Source organism: Cnephaeus nilssonii, assembly GCF_951640355.1.
Source record: "Cnephaeus nilssonii genome assembly, chromosome: 20".
Classification (NCBI taxonomy): Eukaryota; Metazoa; Chordata; class Mammalia; order Chiroptera; family Vespertilionidae; genus Cnephaeus; species Cnephaeus nilssonii.
In genome coordinates this window covers 6,784,078-6,801,351 of record NC_137091.1, presented here as the reverse complement: position 1 = coordinate 6,801,351, position 17,274 = coordinate 6,784,078, and the positions used below count along the sequence as shown (strand labels likewise).

The 17,274-nt window shown below is 60.0% G+C and overlaps 1 protein-coding gene across 1 annotated transcript; it reads right to left on the bottom strand.

Moving 5' to 3' along the window:
- Positions 1–867: 867 nt before the first annotated feature.
- LOC307115832 (ATP-binding cassette sub-family C member 12-like) lies at positions 868–15,841 on the bottom strand (the record flags this gene model as incomplete). The annotated part of the gene is made up of 11 exons (XM_079799310.1): positions 868–996; positions 1,371–1,442; positions 2,807–3,088; positions 4,907–5,014; positions 7,501–7,649; positions 9,600–9,747; positions 10,326–10,499; positions 11,514–11,747; positions 12,009–12,156; positions 14,149–14,304; positions 15,720–15,841. 11 exons carry the CDS (start codon positions 15,839–15,841, stop codon positions 868–870), a joined length of 1,722 nt encoding a protein of 573 aa, XP_079655436.1.
- Between the last annotated feature and the right edge of the window lie 1,433 nt (positions 15,842–17,274).

Here is a 17,274-nt window from a genome sequence, read left to right as displayed (position 1 = left end):
CCCCGTAAGGCAGGCTGCTCAGGTCCTCCTGGAGGGCGCAGACTCGCACCGTGTGCTGGTACCTGTGGGCGTGCGGGTCAGAGGTCAGCGCAGTGAGGAAGACCCGCCGCCCGGGCTGCACCCGGAGACACTGCTGTGGTCCCTGGGCCAGGGAGGGCGTGGCCAGTGCTTTGTCCTGATGTCTGAGGGCCCCATGCCCACCTCCATCCCATAGATGGCCCTCTCCTCAGGGTTCCCACCACCAGGGGGCGCCAACAGCTGGCACTGCTCCTGGGAGTTAGAGGCGGGGCCTCAAGCCTCCGCTCTGCTCGTCAACAGCTCTGACTTTGGGCAGGTCAGCACTCCTCTCGGGGCCTCTGCTCTTCCTGGGTAAGAGATGGGGATTCCCGTCAGGATCCCCCTACATGGGTGGTTCTGGAAGTCATGAGAGACTGGACCGGCAACTCCCCAAACTCGGTGAAGAACCCGGGGAAAGCAGAGCTGGGAGGCAGGGGCCCAGGTGTCTGCAGTCAGGACACAAAGGTCGCGTTCATTCCGTTCGGCCATTGTGGGACACCAACAGCAGCGGGTCCCGTGGCCCAGCAGCCAGGGCCTGGCTCAGGGCTGCTCGAGACTTCAAGCCACGTTGTGGGTCCTTGGCCCAATGCAGAACGGCCAGATGGGCCTTCCTGCAGCCGGACAACACGGGCGGACACAGACCCGGGAGCCCAGCGCCCCTTCCGCGTGTCCTGGAGGGCGACCAGGTCTGCAGAGGGCGCCTCCTGAACTCGGGTCAGGAAGGGGACCACCAGCGCCCGTCTGTCCGGGTCCGATCGGCTCCTGCAGCGGAGGGTCCCGAACACGGATGCCGCCTGCCCTGAGTTAGCGTTACCTTTGGTGGTCGTACTTGGCTCCGAACAGGATGTTCTCCCGCACGCTCCCGTGGAAGATCCACGCCTGCTGGGACACGTAGGCCAGGGTCCCGCTGACCGCCACCACCCCCTGCTGCAGCTGCATCTGCAGGCACAGAACCGGGACCCTCAGAGCTGACCCGCCCATGGCTCCCGGGCCCATTGGACGCCTGCGGCCCTTCTCCCGGGAGTTTTAGTCCTGAGGGTGCGAGAGGGGGACACTCTCTCATCCACGGGCTGCAGAGCCCGACCGTGCAGGCCGAGGGCTTTGACGTCAGACACCTGCAGGGGGCCAGGCAGGAACGTTCTGGAAGAGGCGGCCGTGGGTCCGGCTGCTGGCTGCCAAGCACATCAGCCTCACGAACACGATCATGAACTCTGTGCCCGGCTGCAGGGGCAGCTGTTCTCATGGACCCAGCACACAGCAGCAGCGGACCTGACATTGCGGGGTCCACCCTCCCAGCGCCCCGCACCGCTCACCTGGCCCAGCAGAGCTGCGATGAGGGAGCTCTTGCCGCTTCCAATGTTCCCGCAAATCCCCAGGACCTTCCCCTGCAGAGAAACAGGAAAGAGACTGTCGTCCCCCTGTTCTTACAGGGCCTGGGGACAAAGGTGCCGCCCCCACACCGTGCAGGTGGGGACCACGGGTGGCTCCAGGTGGTGGCGGTGCAACCTCAGACCCAGCCGGACTCAGCGGGGAGGATGCAGGGACCCGAGTGTTAGTGAAGTGCCTCCCCTCGCGCCGTGCGGGGGCGCCTGGAGGGCCTGGGGATGCCAGCTGCGGGCACTGGTGTGGAGCAGCCTCGCACGGGCCCGGGACACACGCCCTGGACCCGAGGCTTGTTCTGTGCCCAAGCTCCAGGAGAGGAAATCTAACCCAGGTGGATGCTCGTTGGGGGTGGACAGAGCCCCAGCCTTTACCTTCCTCCCTGTCTTCGGAGAAAGCCCACAAGGCCTGGGCTTCTGATGATTCACTTGTTAAAAATAAAATAAAATAGTAAAGTAAAATAAAATAAAATAAAATTAGACCCTGTCCTGTGAACTGTGGGCGGGCAGCAGCCCCCAGGCCCTGGCTGGCTCCGATACTGGCTGTGTGTGGGTGGCTTGCGTTTTGCTTTTAAGCAGAGCAGCACGGCAGGGCGGCGAAGGGCAGACCCCGGCCAGGCGCTTGGGGCGATGCCCGGGTCTCGCACTGGGCGAGTGCTTTAACTTCCTGTGCCTCAGGCTCCTGACCATGAAGCCGGGGTAGCCACGGCGCCTCCCTCGCAGGACGAGCAGGTGGTCAAAGGAGCTAACTATGTCCCTGCTCATGAATGTCAGCTGTTGTGGTCTGCCCTGTGCTCCGTGTCAAATTAAGAGCGCGTCTGAGAACGCTTACGGAAGCTAGTCCCGACCCCCTGGTGGACGGTGTAGGCCACGTTGACATGGGCTTGACGATCGGCACTGACATAGCCGCCACTTCCCTCAGCTCGGAGAGAGGTCTCCGTTGTTCGGGTCCATAGTTTTAACCTTTGGGGAAGTGCCGTGGCCGGTTTGGCTCAGGGGTAAGAGTGTCGGCCTACGGACTGACAGGTCGCCGGTTCGTTTCCTGTCAAGGGCACGTACCTGGGTTGCAGGTTTGATCCCTGGGGTGCATGCAGGAGGCAACCAACGGCTGTGTCTCTCTCACATCAATGTGCCGCTCTGTCTCTCCCCCTCCCTTCCGCTCTCTCAAATTCAATGGAAAAAAATATCCTCAGGTGAGGATTAATAAAACAAACCAAGAAACAATAGCGACAAAAATTCAGGGAAGAACGCAGCCCGGTTAGAGACATCCCGCCCCGCCTCCAGCCCAACCTGAAAGCCAGGAGGCCTGGAGAGGGCGCGGCCGTGTGACGCAGCGCGGAGGGACAGGCCAGCCTGGAGACCGGACCCACCTTTCTCACCACGAAGCTGATGTTGTGCAGCACCGACTTGCCGCCGCCGCTCCGGTCCTCCGGGCCCGCGGCGCCCGGGGCCGAGGCACTCAGACTGTACGCCTCCGACCTCTGTTTCTCGAGAAGGCGCTTTTTCCGCTTCTCCGCTTTCTTTACGTCGCTGTCGCTTTCCCGGCCGGCTTCTTGCGCCCACGTCAGGGTGGCATTTGCTAAAAGCAAGACAGTGTCTGGGCCTTCTGGTTGGGTGATGTAGGATGGGGGGCTCGTAGCTATGAGAATTCTCTAAGATTAAAGAAACAAAATCAACTGGGTAGACGTCATCCATTGGCAAGAATCACCCCAATACACCTTCTAGCCACCCCCAAGCACACAGTCTCGGCGGTTCTACCCAGGACGTCCGGGGAGGGCGTCTGAGGCTGCTCCCAAGGAGGACCTGCAGCAAAAGGGGTCCCCTGGCCCCGACACAGAGGATGGTGGCTCTTTTATATATATATATATATATTTTTTTTTTATTGATTTTTTTACAGAGAGGAAGGGAGAGGGATAGAGTTAGAAACATCGATGAGAGAGAAACATCGATCAGCTGCCTCCTGCACACTCCCCATCAGGTATGTACCCGCAACCAAGACACATGCCCTTGACCGGAATCGAACCCGGGGCCCTTGAGTGCGCAGGCCGACGCTCTATCTACTGAGCCAAACCAATCAGGGCAAGGACGATGGCTCTTTAACCACCAGGCCTGTGTGGGTCACCCCTCCCAGCTGCATTTCACCCTCAAGCCCAAGTAGCAGCTTTTTAAAAAATATATTTTTTTTATTGATTTCAGAGGAAAAAGGGAGAGGGAGAGAGAGAGAGAGAGAGAACATCAGTGATCAGAGAGATGACCGACATTGGAACAGCTCTGGGACCTGGTGCCGTGTGCCTGGGAGTGAGGAGGACAGTGTCGGGGGAGGCGCTGGTCCCTGCGATCGTGCCGACGAGGTGATGAGGCATCGAGTGAAGGTGAGGGCCCGGGGGCCGGAAGGAGTCAAAAGAGAGGAGTGCCCTCTGGTCTGAGACATCTGGCCTCATCACACACACAGGTCACGTGACGGCATCCATTCTTGTCTTTGGGTCAAAAAGGGATCATCCAACAGTGTGCCTTCTAGACAGTCTCACACACGGTGGCTTTTAAATAAGGGAATACGTGGCCAGGAGGTGGGTCAGCAGGGCCCTCGGGGGCAGGTGTGGACGGTGAGGGAGAGAGGGATATGGACACTGAGCATGCACAGGTGGCCTCTGGCTGCAGTGAGTAAGGTCTTTCCATCCGTTTGCAGATATGTGGGCCTGCTGCTCTCTCTCGCGCCCTCGCTCTCGCTCTTGCTCTCGCTCTCGCTCTGTCTCTCTTCTCTCTTTGGTGCCCTGACCAGGAATTGATCTGGTGACCTGGTGACCTCATGATTCATGGGTTAAGCCCAACCACTGAGCCACACCGACGGTGAGCCTGCTGCTCTCTTGACCGGAACGCCCCCTCCTTTTCCTGTCCTCACCTCAACGTCAGAACCACCGCATCTGCCTTTCCTGTGCGCCACGCATTCCCTCACATGTACGGCAGGTACTGGGTACCTCGTCCTACACTACACCAGTCAAGACTCTCTCTTCTATGACTTTGCATTTCCCACAATGCCTTGTGTGTGGGAAGCACACAGTCAGTCTTTGACTAAGTGGTGGGTAAATAGGGTGCCCCCATCACTCCCATCACCCACCGCTTGTAGCACAAGCCAGACAGGCCATGCGGGGGGGGGGGGGCGGGCGGGGGGGCTCTGCGCACACTCAGCCCCTCTCCCGGAACCCCCTCACGCCTATGGCTTGGACAGGAGTGAAGGCTCAGTGATGTCTCTGTAGAGACTCCATCTCCTTTTCCCTAAAGGGCAGGCCACCAGGAAACGCTGCCTGCCCTTCTCCTCCCACAGGTGTGCATCCCCCGTCCCGGGGGCCTTCTCCCAGGCCCACCTCGCCAGGGGCCCGCCCTCCAGGGGGTGGGCTCAGCTTCCCTTATCTGGGAGTCTCCCCACCCAGAAAGGAGACCTCTCTTTCCTACTCACCCAGCGTGAGTTATACCTTCATTCTCCTCAGGGAGACGCTGGCTTCGGCCGCCGCCTTGACGGAGAAGGGCAGGATTGCGATGGAGAACTTCATCACGTTGAACATGGCGATCACGCTGAATGCCTGCCGAGCAGGGGGGACCGGGGTCAGGATGCATGTGGCCTTGGCTGGGGACCGACACGTCCCCAGGGCCGCCTCGCTGAGGTGGGGAACCGCGGCGCAGCTGGGGGTCTCAGAGGAACAACTTCTTCCATTTCGAGGTGCAGAGGCCACGGGGTGGCAGATCGGGTAGCAACATCTCAATATGTTTGTCTTCTGGATTTTCACCAAAATGGTGGGATGTGTCCCCTGGCCTCTGCCAGTCCCGAGAGGGCGGGTCCGAGGAGGGCCGCCCACTGAACGCCTTGGGAAATCTCCACCCAAACCACATTGGCGCTTGGCCCGGACCGTTCATTCCAGCGCCACGCACGTGTCCCCATCCTCCCTCCTCCTGGCTGCTTCAGGAGCACCCACCTACCCTTGGGGCTCGAGCCGCCTCCACACCCTCACAGCCCCAGCGCGGCCCCTGCGGGCTTCAGGATTGACCTCTGGCCTCCACGCCCCACCTCCCCACACACCAGGGACAGGTTTGAGAGCCTTTGTTCAATTGCCCCCCCCCCCAAATATCACTTCCCCTCCACTGGCCCCTTCCTCATCGAGCCTGGTGCAGGGGGCTGTTAATACCATATGGACCCACAGAGACAAGTCTCCTGACTCAGCGCGCACCCCCCCCCCCCCCCCCGCAAAGCACGCCCAGCCCTCCCCCTCCCCCTGCCCCAGGCGCCTCACCTTTACCTCCCTCACTCCTAAGCCCCAAGGCCCTGTCACTTATTTCCTAAGCCCGTTTCTTCTATGAATTCCTTCTGCTACCGCTGTGACTTTCCAGGTAAATGTCCTCTTGTAGTTTGAGTCTTGGCTCTGAAGTCTCTCCTGGCCAGAACTCAAGTTTTTAAAAAAACACGAGCAAAAGAACGAAAAAGAAAAGAAAGAAAGAAGTCTCCCAGCTGGGAGGGTGCCCAGGCATGCACCATCCTCTCTCAGAGCCTCTTCTCGTCTGTCCAACTTCTAATGGCAGCATCTCCCTGGCCGCCCGCCCGCCTGAGGAGTCACTGACAGCTTCCCTGGGCGCGTGCGGAATGATCTGCCTGCTGCTGAGTGAGCCCCGCGGCCGGGCGGGCCTCAGCAAACCCTAGGCAGTTGGTTAGGAGAATGACGAGGATGCTGCCTTCCCCGCATCTGGTCCTGAATCCATCCCCCGAAGCACGGCCTTGGCTCAGGGGACAGAGCCCGAGCCGCCAGACGGACCCCCTACATGGGACCCTGCCGCGCGCGCTGCGAGCGATTCCGCGTCTGCAGAAATACAAGCTCCGTGCCCAGGAACCTGTCTCGGCCGAGCGTCCTTCTAGAGCGTCCTTTTAGACAGCATGAAGGATGGTGTTCACTTTGGTTTCAAATGAACTCGCTTGGTGTGTTGCTGGGGAGATGCGCTTGTGTGTTTGGGGATCCTAAGGTCGCACGATAGTGGGGGGCGTTCTGCTCAGGCCATTGGGCTCCTGCCGGGTCTAAGCCCCGAGATTGAGAGAGGAAACGGGCCCAGAGAACCGCCTCCCAGAGAGGCACAGGGCGGGGTGGGTCCCCAGCCCCAGGGGTGCTCCCTGGAGAGCATCCTGCCTCTCAAACCCCCACCTCCCCTCACAACCCGGATTTGGGTGCCGTTCCTCCCCGGTGAGCATCCCCATACTTTTTACTTTCTTTCTCTCCTTTCTCTCTTTCTTGCTTCTGTGGACTTTCCTCCAACCACTTCCCTTCGGACAGTGGCTTCGTGCTGTGGCTGTTGGCGGCTCTGTTTCTGCGGGGCCGTCAGGCCCCTGAGGACACCTCAGCACCTGGCCTTCGCCCCGACCTCCCTCGGAGCTTCCTCCCGCCTCGGCCGGCCTCCCAGCCATAGGGACGCTGGCCCCGTTTACAGATGACAAAACCCAGGCCTGAGAAGCTCATGACTCGGGCCTACAACTCCACCGCCCGGAGAGCCCCGCAGACTCCCGCGTGTGGGATCTGGGACTCGGTGTGAACGAGGCTGTGTGAGTGGCTGCCCGAGAGGGGCGCTAACGCAGAGGTGAGGAGCAGGGTCCGACCTGGACCGAGCGGCTGCCCAAGGGGAGGGCTTACAGGGTCACCTGCACACGCATGGACCATACGGGTGCAGGCGCAGCCCACTCTGCCGCCGGGGCCTGCGCCACCGGTTAGGGCGAGAAGCCAGCCCCGCCACAGCGAGGTGCCACGGCCAGGGGGGCTGTGGCAGAAACCAAAGGGAAGGGAACATACGTGTGGGGAACATACAGGTTCCCCCTGCTCGCGCTCGGCGGGGGCTCTGAGATCGTGGGGCCGCTGTAGGAAGCCACCGGCAGTGGCTTGTGCGGTCTGAGTGTGTGTTTCCAAGTGTCAGGTTGTGTTGCAACGTTAACTGTGCCCCTGGCCCCGCCGTGGACCCGAAGGGTCGCTGTGAGCCTGGCCCCCCGCCATTGGGTGGTCAAGGCCGGGGCAGGCGAAGGCGGGGGAGCCGTCCTTACCACGGGGGCCGTGAGCTTGCGCCGCAGCAGGATGTGGCAGGTGAACGTGGACACGATGGCGATGGTGGAGGCGATGGGGGCCAGCGCCGAGTTCCCGCTCTGGACAAAGCCCGCTTTCTCCAGTAACTTCCTTTCTCTCTTCCTGATGTCTGCAGACAGAACACAGACCCCGAGTCTCAGCTGCATGTCCGGCCCCTGTCGTCCTCCGTGCGCAGGGGTTAAGGGTCCCGCCGCGAGGTGCAGATGGACGAAGCACAGAGTCCGGGCACTGAGCCAACGCTGGCAACTCGGTGCTGGCCGCGGCCGGGAGTGGTACAGGGTTCCCAAGGTCACGTCCCACCCTGCCTCTGGGTGTGGGGAGTCCTACCCTCGGGCTCCCTCAGGGGCCAGGCAGCGCCGCAGTGAGGGTGCTGCACACAGGAGCCCCGGGGAGCATGTGGGGCACCGGAGGGGCTGTGTGTCTCGGTGAGAGGGCGCCAGGGCCACCAGAGCATCAGCTGCTCCGAAGTCCCGGTGTGGACTGGGGCGAGCAGCAGGCCGCGCCCACATGCTCTGGAGGACAGCCAGCATGCTTTCTTTTGAGCTGTTTTTTAGCTTAGCTCACCCTTCATCTTTTTTTAAAGATTTTTTAAAAATTGAATTTTAGAGAGAGAGGAAGTGAGAGGGAGAGAGAAACATCGATGTGAGAGTGAAACATCCACCGGCTGCCTCCTGCACGCCCCCTGCTGGAAATCGAGCCACGACCTTTTGGTGCAGGGGACGATGCGCAACCACGGAGCCACGCCAGCCAGGCTCTCCATCTTAAACGCAGGGGCCTCTTGCCGATCATGTGTGCAGTCTCGTGGCCTTGCGCACAGTAGCAGCTTGGTAAATATGTATGGACTTAACCTGACCTGACCTGTGTTGGGTTGAATCAAGGCACATGGAACCAAATTTATTCAAATCAAGTCAGTATCTTGAAGTGAGTTCAGGGGTGAGGAAGCTTTTCTGGGTCCTCAGTGTGGGTCCCCGGGGCAGCGAGCGTCCCCAGCGGGTCCCTGCCCTGGGCAGCCCGGGAGCGGCTTCTCTGAGGCCACCCCTAAGCGCAGCACGCAGCTGCAGGCCCAATTACACGCTGGCCGGGAGTGTAATTGTAGATCCATCCGGGGAGTCTGCTGTAACGTGGCTCAGGTCATTAACCGGCCAAGCACCTGAGGCTCTGTCAGCAATTATGTAAATGTCCCTGCAGTTAGATTTGCATTTAGATTTGGTCGAGATGGGTTCAGTGCCGTCTAGAGGAGAGCAGCACCTGTGGAGCCTCCTATCTGCGTGAGGCATGTCAGCCCGAGGGCCACCAGGGGCCATGAGGCTCTGCAGGCACCGAGGGATTTGTGTGTGTGTGTGTGGGGGGGGGTGCGTGTGTAAGAGTGTGTGTACATGAGTGCATATGAGCATGTGTGTGTGCATGAGTGTGTGTGCAAGTGTATGTGAGCGTGTGATATGAGTGTGTGTATGAGCCTATGTGTGTGTATACATGTGTGCATGTGAGTGCTTATGAGTGTGTGTCAGTGCGTGTCAGTGTGTGTGAGAGTGTGTACAAGTGTGTGTAAGAGAGATCGTGTGTGTGTACATGGGTGCATATGTGTATGAGTGTGTGTGAGGGTGTGTGTGAGAGTGTGAGTGTGTGCATATGAGTGTGTGTATGAGTCTGTGTGGGTGTGCGTGTGTGCATGTGAGTGCTTATGAGTGTGCGAGGGTGTCTATGCATGTGTGTGAGTGTGTGTGTGAGTGTTTTTTTGTGTGTGTGTAGAAATCTAAGTCAAGGAAATAGCTTGAGGCCGCTCTTCTGCTCACATGTTTAGTGGGCTGTTTCTGTGAAAGGGAGCTCAGTGGTCAGCGCCAGCACCCACACGCTCGGCCAAGGCTAACCACACAGTACCCACCTGCTGAGCTGCTCACCAGCGCAGATGCTGCTTCTATGATGAAAGCTCCCGAGCCCTTTGACGCGCCTGCAGGCTGCTCAGGGGGCCCCTTCTGGAACGCCCGGCGCCGGGAACCTTGCGAAGCTCTTGGGAAGACCCCATGCCACGGGGCAAGTCCCCCCAGCGGCGCCCACCTACCTCGGATGGTCTGGGTGAAGGGCTTCTCCCAGGCATACATCTTAATCAGCTTGATGCAGGTCACAAACTCGTTCATGGTCTGCACCCGCTTGTCCGTCATGGAGATCGCTGACCTTCGGAAAGCCGAGTTGAGCTTCGCCATAAACACCTGAAGGCAAGGTGCCGACGCTGTGTTCCGGGTGCAGTGCGGGCCTAGCTGGCCTGAACACCCCCGCCCCCACCGCCCACCTCTGAGGCTGGAGTCGGGGGCGGGGACTGGCCCGGCATTCTCACTGGGCCAGCGTGGTCTGGGGGCGCCTGGGGCCAGGGCCAGGGCAGGCGATGTAAATACACGGGTCACCAGATGCAAAGGCGGTGTCGGCGACCCCCTCCCCAGGGCATTCACATTCAAGTTTAAAAAAACACTACACTGTGCCCAGCTGCTGTGGCTCAGTGAACCAGGAGGTCAGGGTTCGATTCCCGGTCAGGGCACAGGCCCGGGTTAGGGGCTTGATCCCCAGTGTGAGGTGTGCAGGAGGCAGCCGATCCATGGTCCTCTCTCTTTCTCTCTCTCTCTCCCTCTCCCTCTCCTTCTCCCTCTCCCTCTCCTTTCCTCTCTGAAATCAATATATATATATATATATATATATATATATATATATATATATATATATATAAAGACGGCACGGTGCCCAGAAAAGGAAGCACATCTGTGGGCACCCCTCGGGGCCTGGCAGACAGGGTCACCTGGATGGGGACGAAGATGACGTAGACGGATATCCCGATGAGAGCCGTGGGCCCCAGGATGAAAAAGGCGAACACGGCGCAGACAACCAGGAGGATGGGAATGGTGGCCGGCAAGGGGCAGAACAAGGCGGCTTCGAACAGGGAGCAGCTGTCGCTGGACAGCACGTTGAGCACCTGAAAGAGAGCCCGGGGTCCGGGCAGGGGGGTCACCGAGGCCGAGGGTCCGAGCGGAGGGGAGAGACGCCCCTCAGTGGTGGGGCATTGGGCACCGGCACGGCGAGCCCGTGGGCCCTGTTCTGGCCCGGCTTTGAAGAGGCCCGTCTGTGTGCACCGAGAACGCGAGGAGAAGGCCAGCGAGAGGAGCAGCACCGCCCGGGTGCCGGGGCTCCTCGCTGCAAGCTCTGCTTTGCCGAAGGCGGCGGCCAGCCCAGCCACAGACCGCAGCGCTCTTAGTGGACGCAGGATGCTCACACCGCCTGGGTTCCCGGGACCAGGGGCTTTCCTGTGTACGTGGTGAGGACTGTGTTGCTCATGATTAAGGGCGTAAGAAAATGTCCACTCAGGCCCTGGCTGGGGGGCTCCGTGGGTTAGAGAGTTGTCCCGGCATGCCAGGCATGCGGGTCCATCCTGGTCAGGGCACGTGCCAGAATCAACCTATGGACTCATCAATAAGTGGAACAGCAAACCAATCTCTCTCTCTCTCTCTCTCTCTCTCTCTCTCTCTCTCTCTCCCTCCCTCCCTCCTACCCTCCTTCTTCTCTCTCTTGATTTTTTAAAAAAGGAAGAAAATGTCAACTCTGAAGCCCCCATGCACAGTCTTTATCATGGCTGTGGCACCCCAAACACTACACCAATGGAATCGCCGGGTGTATCGGTCCATCAGTTTGATCCCATGACTGTAGCCGGCTCTGTATCGCCTCTGTGTCCTCACTGTCAGTCAAAGCGATGGGACGAGGGGACCCCTTTGCCCAACTAGACAGAGAAGACCCCAAATGCTCCAGCGTGAAGGAGCCCGCTAGAGCCTCCTTCCCCGATGTCTCAGTGCGCTGAGTCTCCGCCTCACCCAGCGGGGAGACGGGGCCCGGTGGGCAGGACCCGGACACAGGGAGGCGGCTGCTCCGTCCAGAGGCACGTCTGACCCACGGCACGCTCAGGATGCGCGGCCCTGACCCGCCCCGGCCGGCTCACCTCGCCCACGGAGATGCGCGTCAGCGTCTTGAAGGACACCAGGTTTTCGAAGACCACGGTGGACACGGCCACTTTCAGCCGGATCGCCGTGCGGTAGTTGATGGCCCAGGCCAGGGCCCAGAAGAGGACTTTGGTGAACTCGGTGGCAAAGAGGGCCACGCACAGGCCGACGCCCACCCAGACGCTCCGGGTGGCGCTCTCCGTCTGCCGGAGGATCTGGTGGATGAGGACCGTCTGCAAAGCAGCGAGGGGCGGGTGGGAGGGAGAAGAGAGGAGAGCGCGCTGGGGAGGCCGGGCGGGCGGCCCCCATGATGTCCCCACTCCGGCTCCAGGCGGCAAACTTTTTAATTAATTTCGGCGGCTGCCGCTGTGCTTGGCGAGGATTCGCTTGATGGAAATGCGGCCCCAGGAGCTCAGAGGTCATGGCAATGTCAGAGAAAGGAGCTCATTCCCCCTCGGTCGGAGCCCGGGGACCAGGCAGAAGGCACCACTCACCGGCCCGATGGCTGCCATGACGACGCACAGGATGTTGACCACCGTGTCCATCAGCACCCGCGTCCTCTGGAACTGCCAGACCACGCGGCCCAGGGAGGCCTTCTCGGGGCCCGCCCTCGCCACCTCCTTGTCCCAGAGCACGCGGAACCTGCGCGGGAAGAGGAGGGGGCAGGGCCTTCGGTGTCTGCTTGCTGCTCAGGGCCTCTCTGGAGGGCGAGTCTCTAAAGGGAGCGTGGCTCAGGGGGTAGAGCACCCGTCTGCAGACTGGAGGACCCCAGGTTCAATTCTGGTCAAGGGCATGTCCCTCGGTTGCAGGCTCCATCCCAGGCTCATGTGGGAGGCAACCAATCGATGTATCTCTCTCTTCTCTCTCTCTCTCTCTCTTTCCCCTCCCACCTAAAAATCATTGGGAAAATATCCTCGGGGGAGGATTAAAAAGTAATAAATAAAATAAAGCGTGCATCGCAGGACCCTCCCCCTGGCAGAGGCGGCTCTGGATGAGCCGCACAGACACTCCGCCTCCCCTTACAGGGCAGCGGGGAGGTGGGCGGGGCCGGGGAGAAGTCCGGGCACCACCCACGCTGCTGCCTGGCATGGGGCTCCATGGTGCCTGACTGGGTCCAGTGTCTCGGGAGGTGAGGACTGGGGGAGCTGGTGGGGAGCAAGGACGGCCTGGGAGCTGCGGCCCGAGGCTCAGGCCACGTGGCTGGGTGACCACGTGGCTGCAGCAGGGGCCCCACTCCCTGCCCCCACCGCCCTCATCTGTGCACAATCCCAGGGGAAAACCTCGGGGTGGAAAGGAGTTTGTCCATTTCAGACACGAGAAAGGACAGTGACAGGTGGTGAGGGAGGGGCAGGGCTGGCATGGCCCGGAGGACCGGAGCTCATGGGAAGGGGTTCCAATCTCACTCCTAAGGCAGAGGGTGCTTCTGAGGGCTTTTCAGCCGACGGGACACGATGAGGCTCCATATCTAAACCTGGTTCTGGCTGCGGGGGAGTGCGTGGCGGGGAAGCAAAGGCAAGTGCAGCGAGACCCGGTAAGAAAGGGGGTGTTCAGGTGGGCATCGCTGACACTGGGCGGAGGAGAATGGACGTGAGGGAAGATGGGCAGAGAGAGGGCTACAGTGCCTACTGATGAACTGATGTGAGTGCGCAGGCGGGGAGCGGGGACCAAGGAGCCCAGTTTTCTGCATTGGCCAACGATGTGAATGGAGTTTGGGGAGATTTAGCAATGGGATCGAGGATCAAGAATATAGCTTTGGCCCTGACCGGTGTGGCTCAGTGGATAGAGCGTCGGCCTATGGACTGAGGGGTCCCAGGTTCGATTCCGGCCAAGGGCATGTACCTTGGTTGCGGGCACATCCCCAGTAGGGGGTGTGCAGGAGGCAGCTGGTCGATGTTTCTCTCTCATCGATGTTTCTGACTCTCTATCCCTCTCCCTTCCTCTCTGTAAAAAAAATCAATAAAATATATTTTTTTTAAAAAAGAATATAGCTTTGGTCCAGCCAGCGTGGCTCAGTGGTTGAGCGTCAACCTATGACCCAGGAGGTCTCGGTTCAAGTCCCGGTCAGGGCACATGCCTGGGTTGTGGGTTCCATCCCCAGGGTGGGGCATGCAGGAGGCAGCCAGTCCATGATTCTCTCTCATCATTGATGTTTCTCTCTCTCTCTCTCTCTCTCTCTCTCTCTCTCTCTCTCTCTCTCCCTCTCCCTTCCTCTCTCTGAAATAAATAAAAATATTTTTTTAAAAAACTAGGGTGCCGCTTTCGATAGAAGGAGATTTAGACAGAAGGTCCCCGTGCAGCGGCCGGATGTGGTCCCCAGCACAGAGCCCAGCGGGATCCTGGTCGCTCTTGTCCCGAGGTAGGGCCCCTGCAGCCACGTGGTTACCCAGCCACGTGGCCTGAGCCTCGGGCCGCAGCTCCCAGGCCGTCCTTGCTCCCCACCAGCTCCCCCAGTCCTCACCTCCCGAGACACTGGACCCAGTCAGGCAGCTCGGTCCACGTCTCAGCCACCGAGAGGGGTTCCCAGGACCCATGGGGCCGGTTTCCACGCCTGGGAAATGGAGACTCACTGGGGGGCTCCCGGTCCCCTTCCCGGGCGCACTCCCCTCCTGAGGTGACCCAGGGGAGTGCTGGCACCTTTGGGCGTTGGTGTCGGAGGAGTCGTACGGCGACAGCGGGGGCAGAGTGTCCACAGTCAGAGTGTGCCGGTAGCTTTTCACCATCACGGGTGTGAACCAGGAGAACGTGGCGAAGGAGAACAGCCCCGCATCGTCCATGGGGTTGGGTGCCAGCCTAGGACAACAGAGGTGCCGTGTTCCAGGACGCCGGGCCTGGCCCTCCGTCCCTGGCGTACATTCCTAACCAGGGGGATAACCACAGCCGCGCGCTCAGCTGGGGGGCGCCCAGCAGTCCTCTGAGCAGCCGTGTGATCGGACCTGCTCGTGGGAGCCGATTGTGACCCTGGCAGGAGTTTTGCAAGTGGGCTGTCACATAGACACTATTAAAAACCCAGTGGCATGCATTTGTGGCAGTTACCTTACAGACAAAGGCAGGAAGTCCTGGAAAGGCATCACCTCCTAATTGTTTTATTGGGTGTTACCAGCATCTCTGCTCTTTGGATTGTGTGAGTCTAGTGTGTCTGTGTGGAGCCAACCCCACATGTCACAGGGAGCTGCTGAGCACCTCCTGAGCATCAGCTGTTGTCTCCCTCTCACCCAAGGACAGGAGGGGTCAAGGATGAGGGCTCCACCAATAAATAATGGTGGATGCATTGATGGGTGGGTGGGTGGATGTGTGGGCAGACGGATGATGGATGGATGGATGGATGGATGGACAGATAGATGGGTGAGTGAACAATTGGAGGACGGATGGGTGGATGGATGGATGAATCACGGATGGATAGATGGATGGATGAATGAGTGGACAATTGGAGGAAGGGTGGATGAGTGGACAATTGGAGAATGGATGGATAGATGGATGGATGATGGATGGTGGAAAGATAGATGGGTGAGTGGACAATTGGAGGATGGATGGATGGGAGGATAGGTGGGTGGGTGGATGGATGGATGGGAGGATGGGTGGGTGGAAGGATAGATGGATGATGGATGAGTGGAAAGATAGATGGTTGAGTGGACAATTGGAGGATGGATGGATGGGAGGATGGGTGGGTGGATGGATGGATGGGAGGATGGGTGGGTGGAAGGATAGATGGATGATGGATGGGTGGACAGATAGATGGGTGAGTGGATAAATGGAGGATGGGTGGGTGGACAGATAGATGGGTGAGTGGGTAAATGGAGGATGGGTGGGTGGGTGGATGGGTGACAGATAGATGGGTGAGTGGATAAATGGAGGATGGGTGAGTGGGTGGATGGGTGACAGATAGATGGGTGAGTGGATAAATGGAGGATAGATGGATGGGAGGATGGGTGGGTGGATGGATGGATGGATGGATGGGAGGATGGGTGGATGGAAGGATAGACGGATGATGGATGGGTGGAAAGATAGATGGGTGAGTGGACAATTGGAGGGTGGATGGATGGGATGGGTGGGTGGGTGGATTGAAGGATGGGTGGATGGGGAGACAGAAGGACAAGCATATAGGGCACAGCATGGGGAGCAGGGGCAGTGCCCACTCCTCTGATGGACCAGAAACGGTTCTTGGAAGCCTGGCCTGCCTTCCCCGTCCTCCCCGCCTCCTTGGTTACCTTGCGTATGGCCTCACGGGGATCATGGTCTTCAGGCTGTGGTCATATCTCTCTGCAAAGGACCTCCGCCGCCGGCTCCGCTTGTCCAGGTCGGAGATGAGGTAGGGGCTTTCGCCCACCATCCTGGTGGTGGTCCGGAGCCCTGGGCTCGCGGCCGAGGGGCACTGTCACTCTGCAGCAGAGAGATGAGAGGCTCCCTGACACCAGGACACCCCGGAAAGCATCAGGCAGCCCCAGGCCCCCAGCCAGCTCCCTCGCCCCGACCCCTCCGACATGGGTTCCCCATCAGCCTTCCACAGTGACGGGGGAGTGTGGCCATACAGACACAAATAGGTTGAAAGTAACAGGGTGAGAAAAGGACCCCACAGTAATGATCAGGGTTATGCCCCCGAGAGCCTTCCTCATAGGACTCCCTCGCTCTTTACCCTAAGCCCTTCACAGCCCCCTCTCCCCAAAGTGCTGGCAGCCCCCACCTTCCTGCAGAGAAGCGGCTTCCCCAGCTTCTCTGCAGGAAGGTGGGGGCTGCCAGCTCCTGCAGGGGCGCTCAGACCAAGAAAACTAAGAAAAGTGGCCTTGCCCTTGGCGGGTCCTTGGCTCCCTGAAGAGACGCAGTCCAGCTCTGGACAGAGGGGCAGGCGAGGGCATCTGGACCGGGCCCGGGCTTGCACACACGGCCTCTCTCCCGCTCCCCGCCCTCCCTGTCACTCCACAGCGTGGAGTGTGGGCAGCGCGGCTCTGGCCGTGCCCTGACCTGCCCGGGGCTTCCCACTGCGGCTGGCCACTTCCCTGCCTGCAGGGCCCCGAGGGCTGCGCGGAAGGTGAGCCTGAGCGAAGCAGACGAGCAGGCTGAGAAGAAAGAGCTCCTGGCAAGTTCTGAAGCCCAACTGGGTCCTTCCGGGAGAGAGAAGCCCAGGACCCAAAATTCAGAGAATCCAGGAAGGCCCCGGCAGGGCGCACTCGGCCTCCCACGGGAGAATGCCCTTCTGGCCACCAGACCGGGCTCCACGGCTTGGGCCGCGGGGTTTCCACAGCGACAGGTCACCTCCGTCCACTCTGAGGAAGCAGCAGGCAAGCCCAAAGGAGCACCCTACAGAACACGGCCCTGCGCACCGCAGACGTGTTCGTGACCACAGAAGACACGGCGGGTGCGGGGGGGGGGGGGGCATTCCACAGTAAAGGCCGCGAAAGAGACGTGGCAGCTAACGCAACACACGGCCTGCGTTCCGTGCTGCACCAGGAGAAACAGAGGATGTCACTGCAGCCCTGGCCGGTGTGGCTCAGTGGAGAGAGCAGCAGCCTGCGGACTGGAGGGCCCCGGGTTCGATACCCGGTCAGGGCACAGGCCTGGGTTGTGGGCTTGACCCCCAGTGTGGGGCGGGCAGGAGGCAGCCGATCCATGATTCTCTCCCATCATTGATGTTTCTCTCTCCGTCTCCCTTCCTCTCTGAGATCAATAAAAATATATATTTTAAATATATATATAAAGGATGTCATTGCAACACCGGGGAAATCTGCATACGGGCGCAGGTTAGGTAACACATCCCATCTGAGCAGA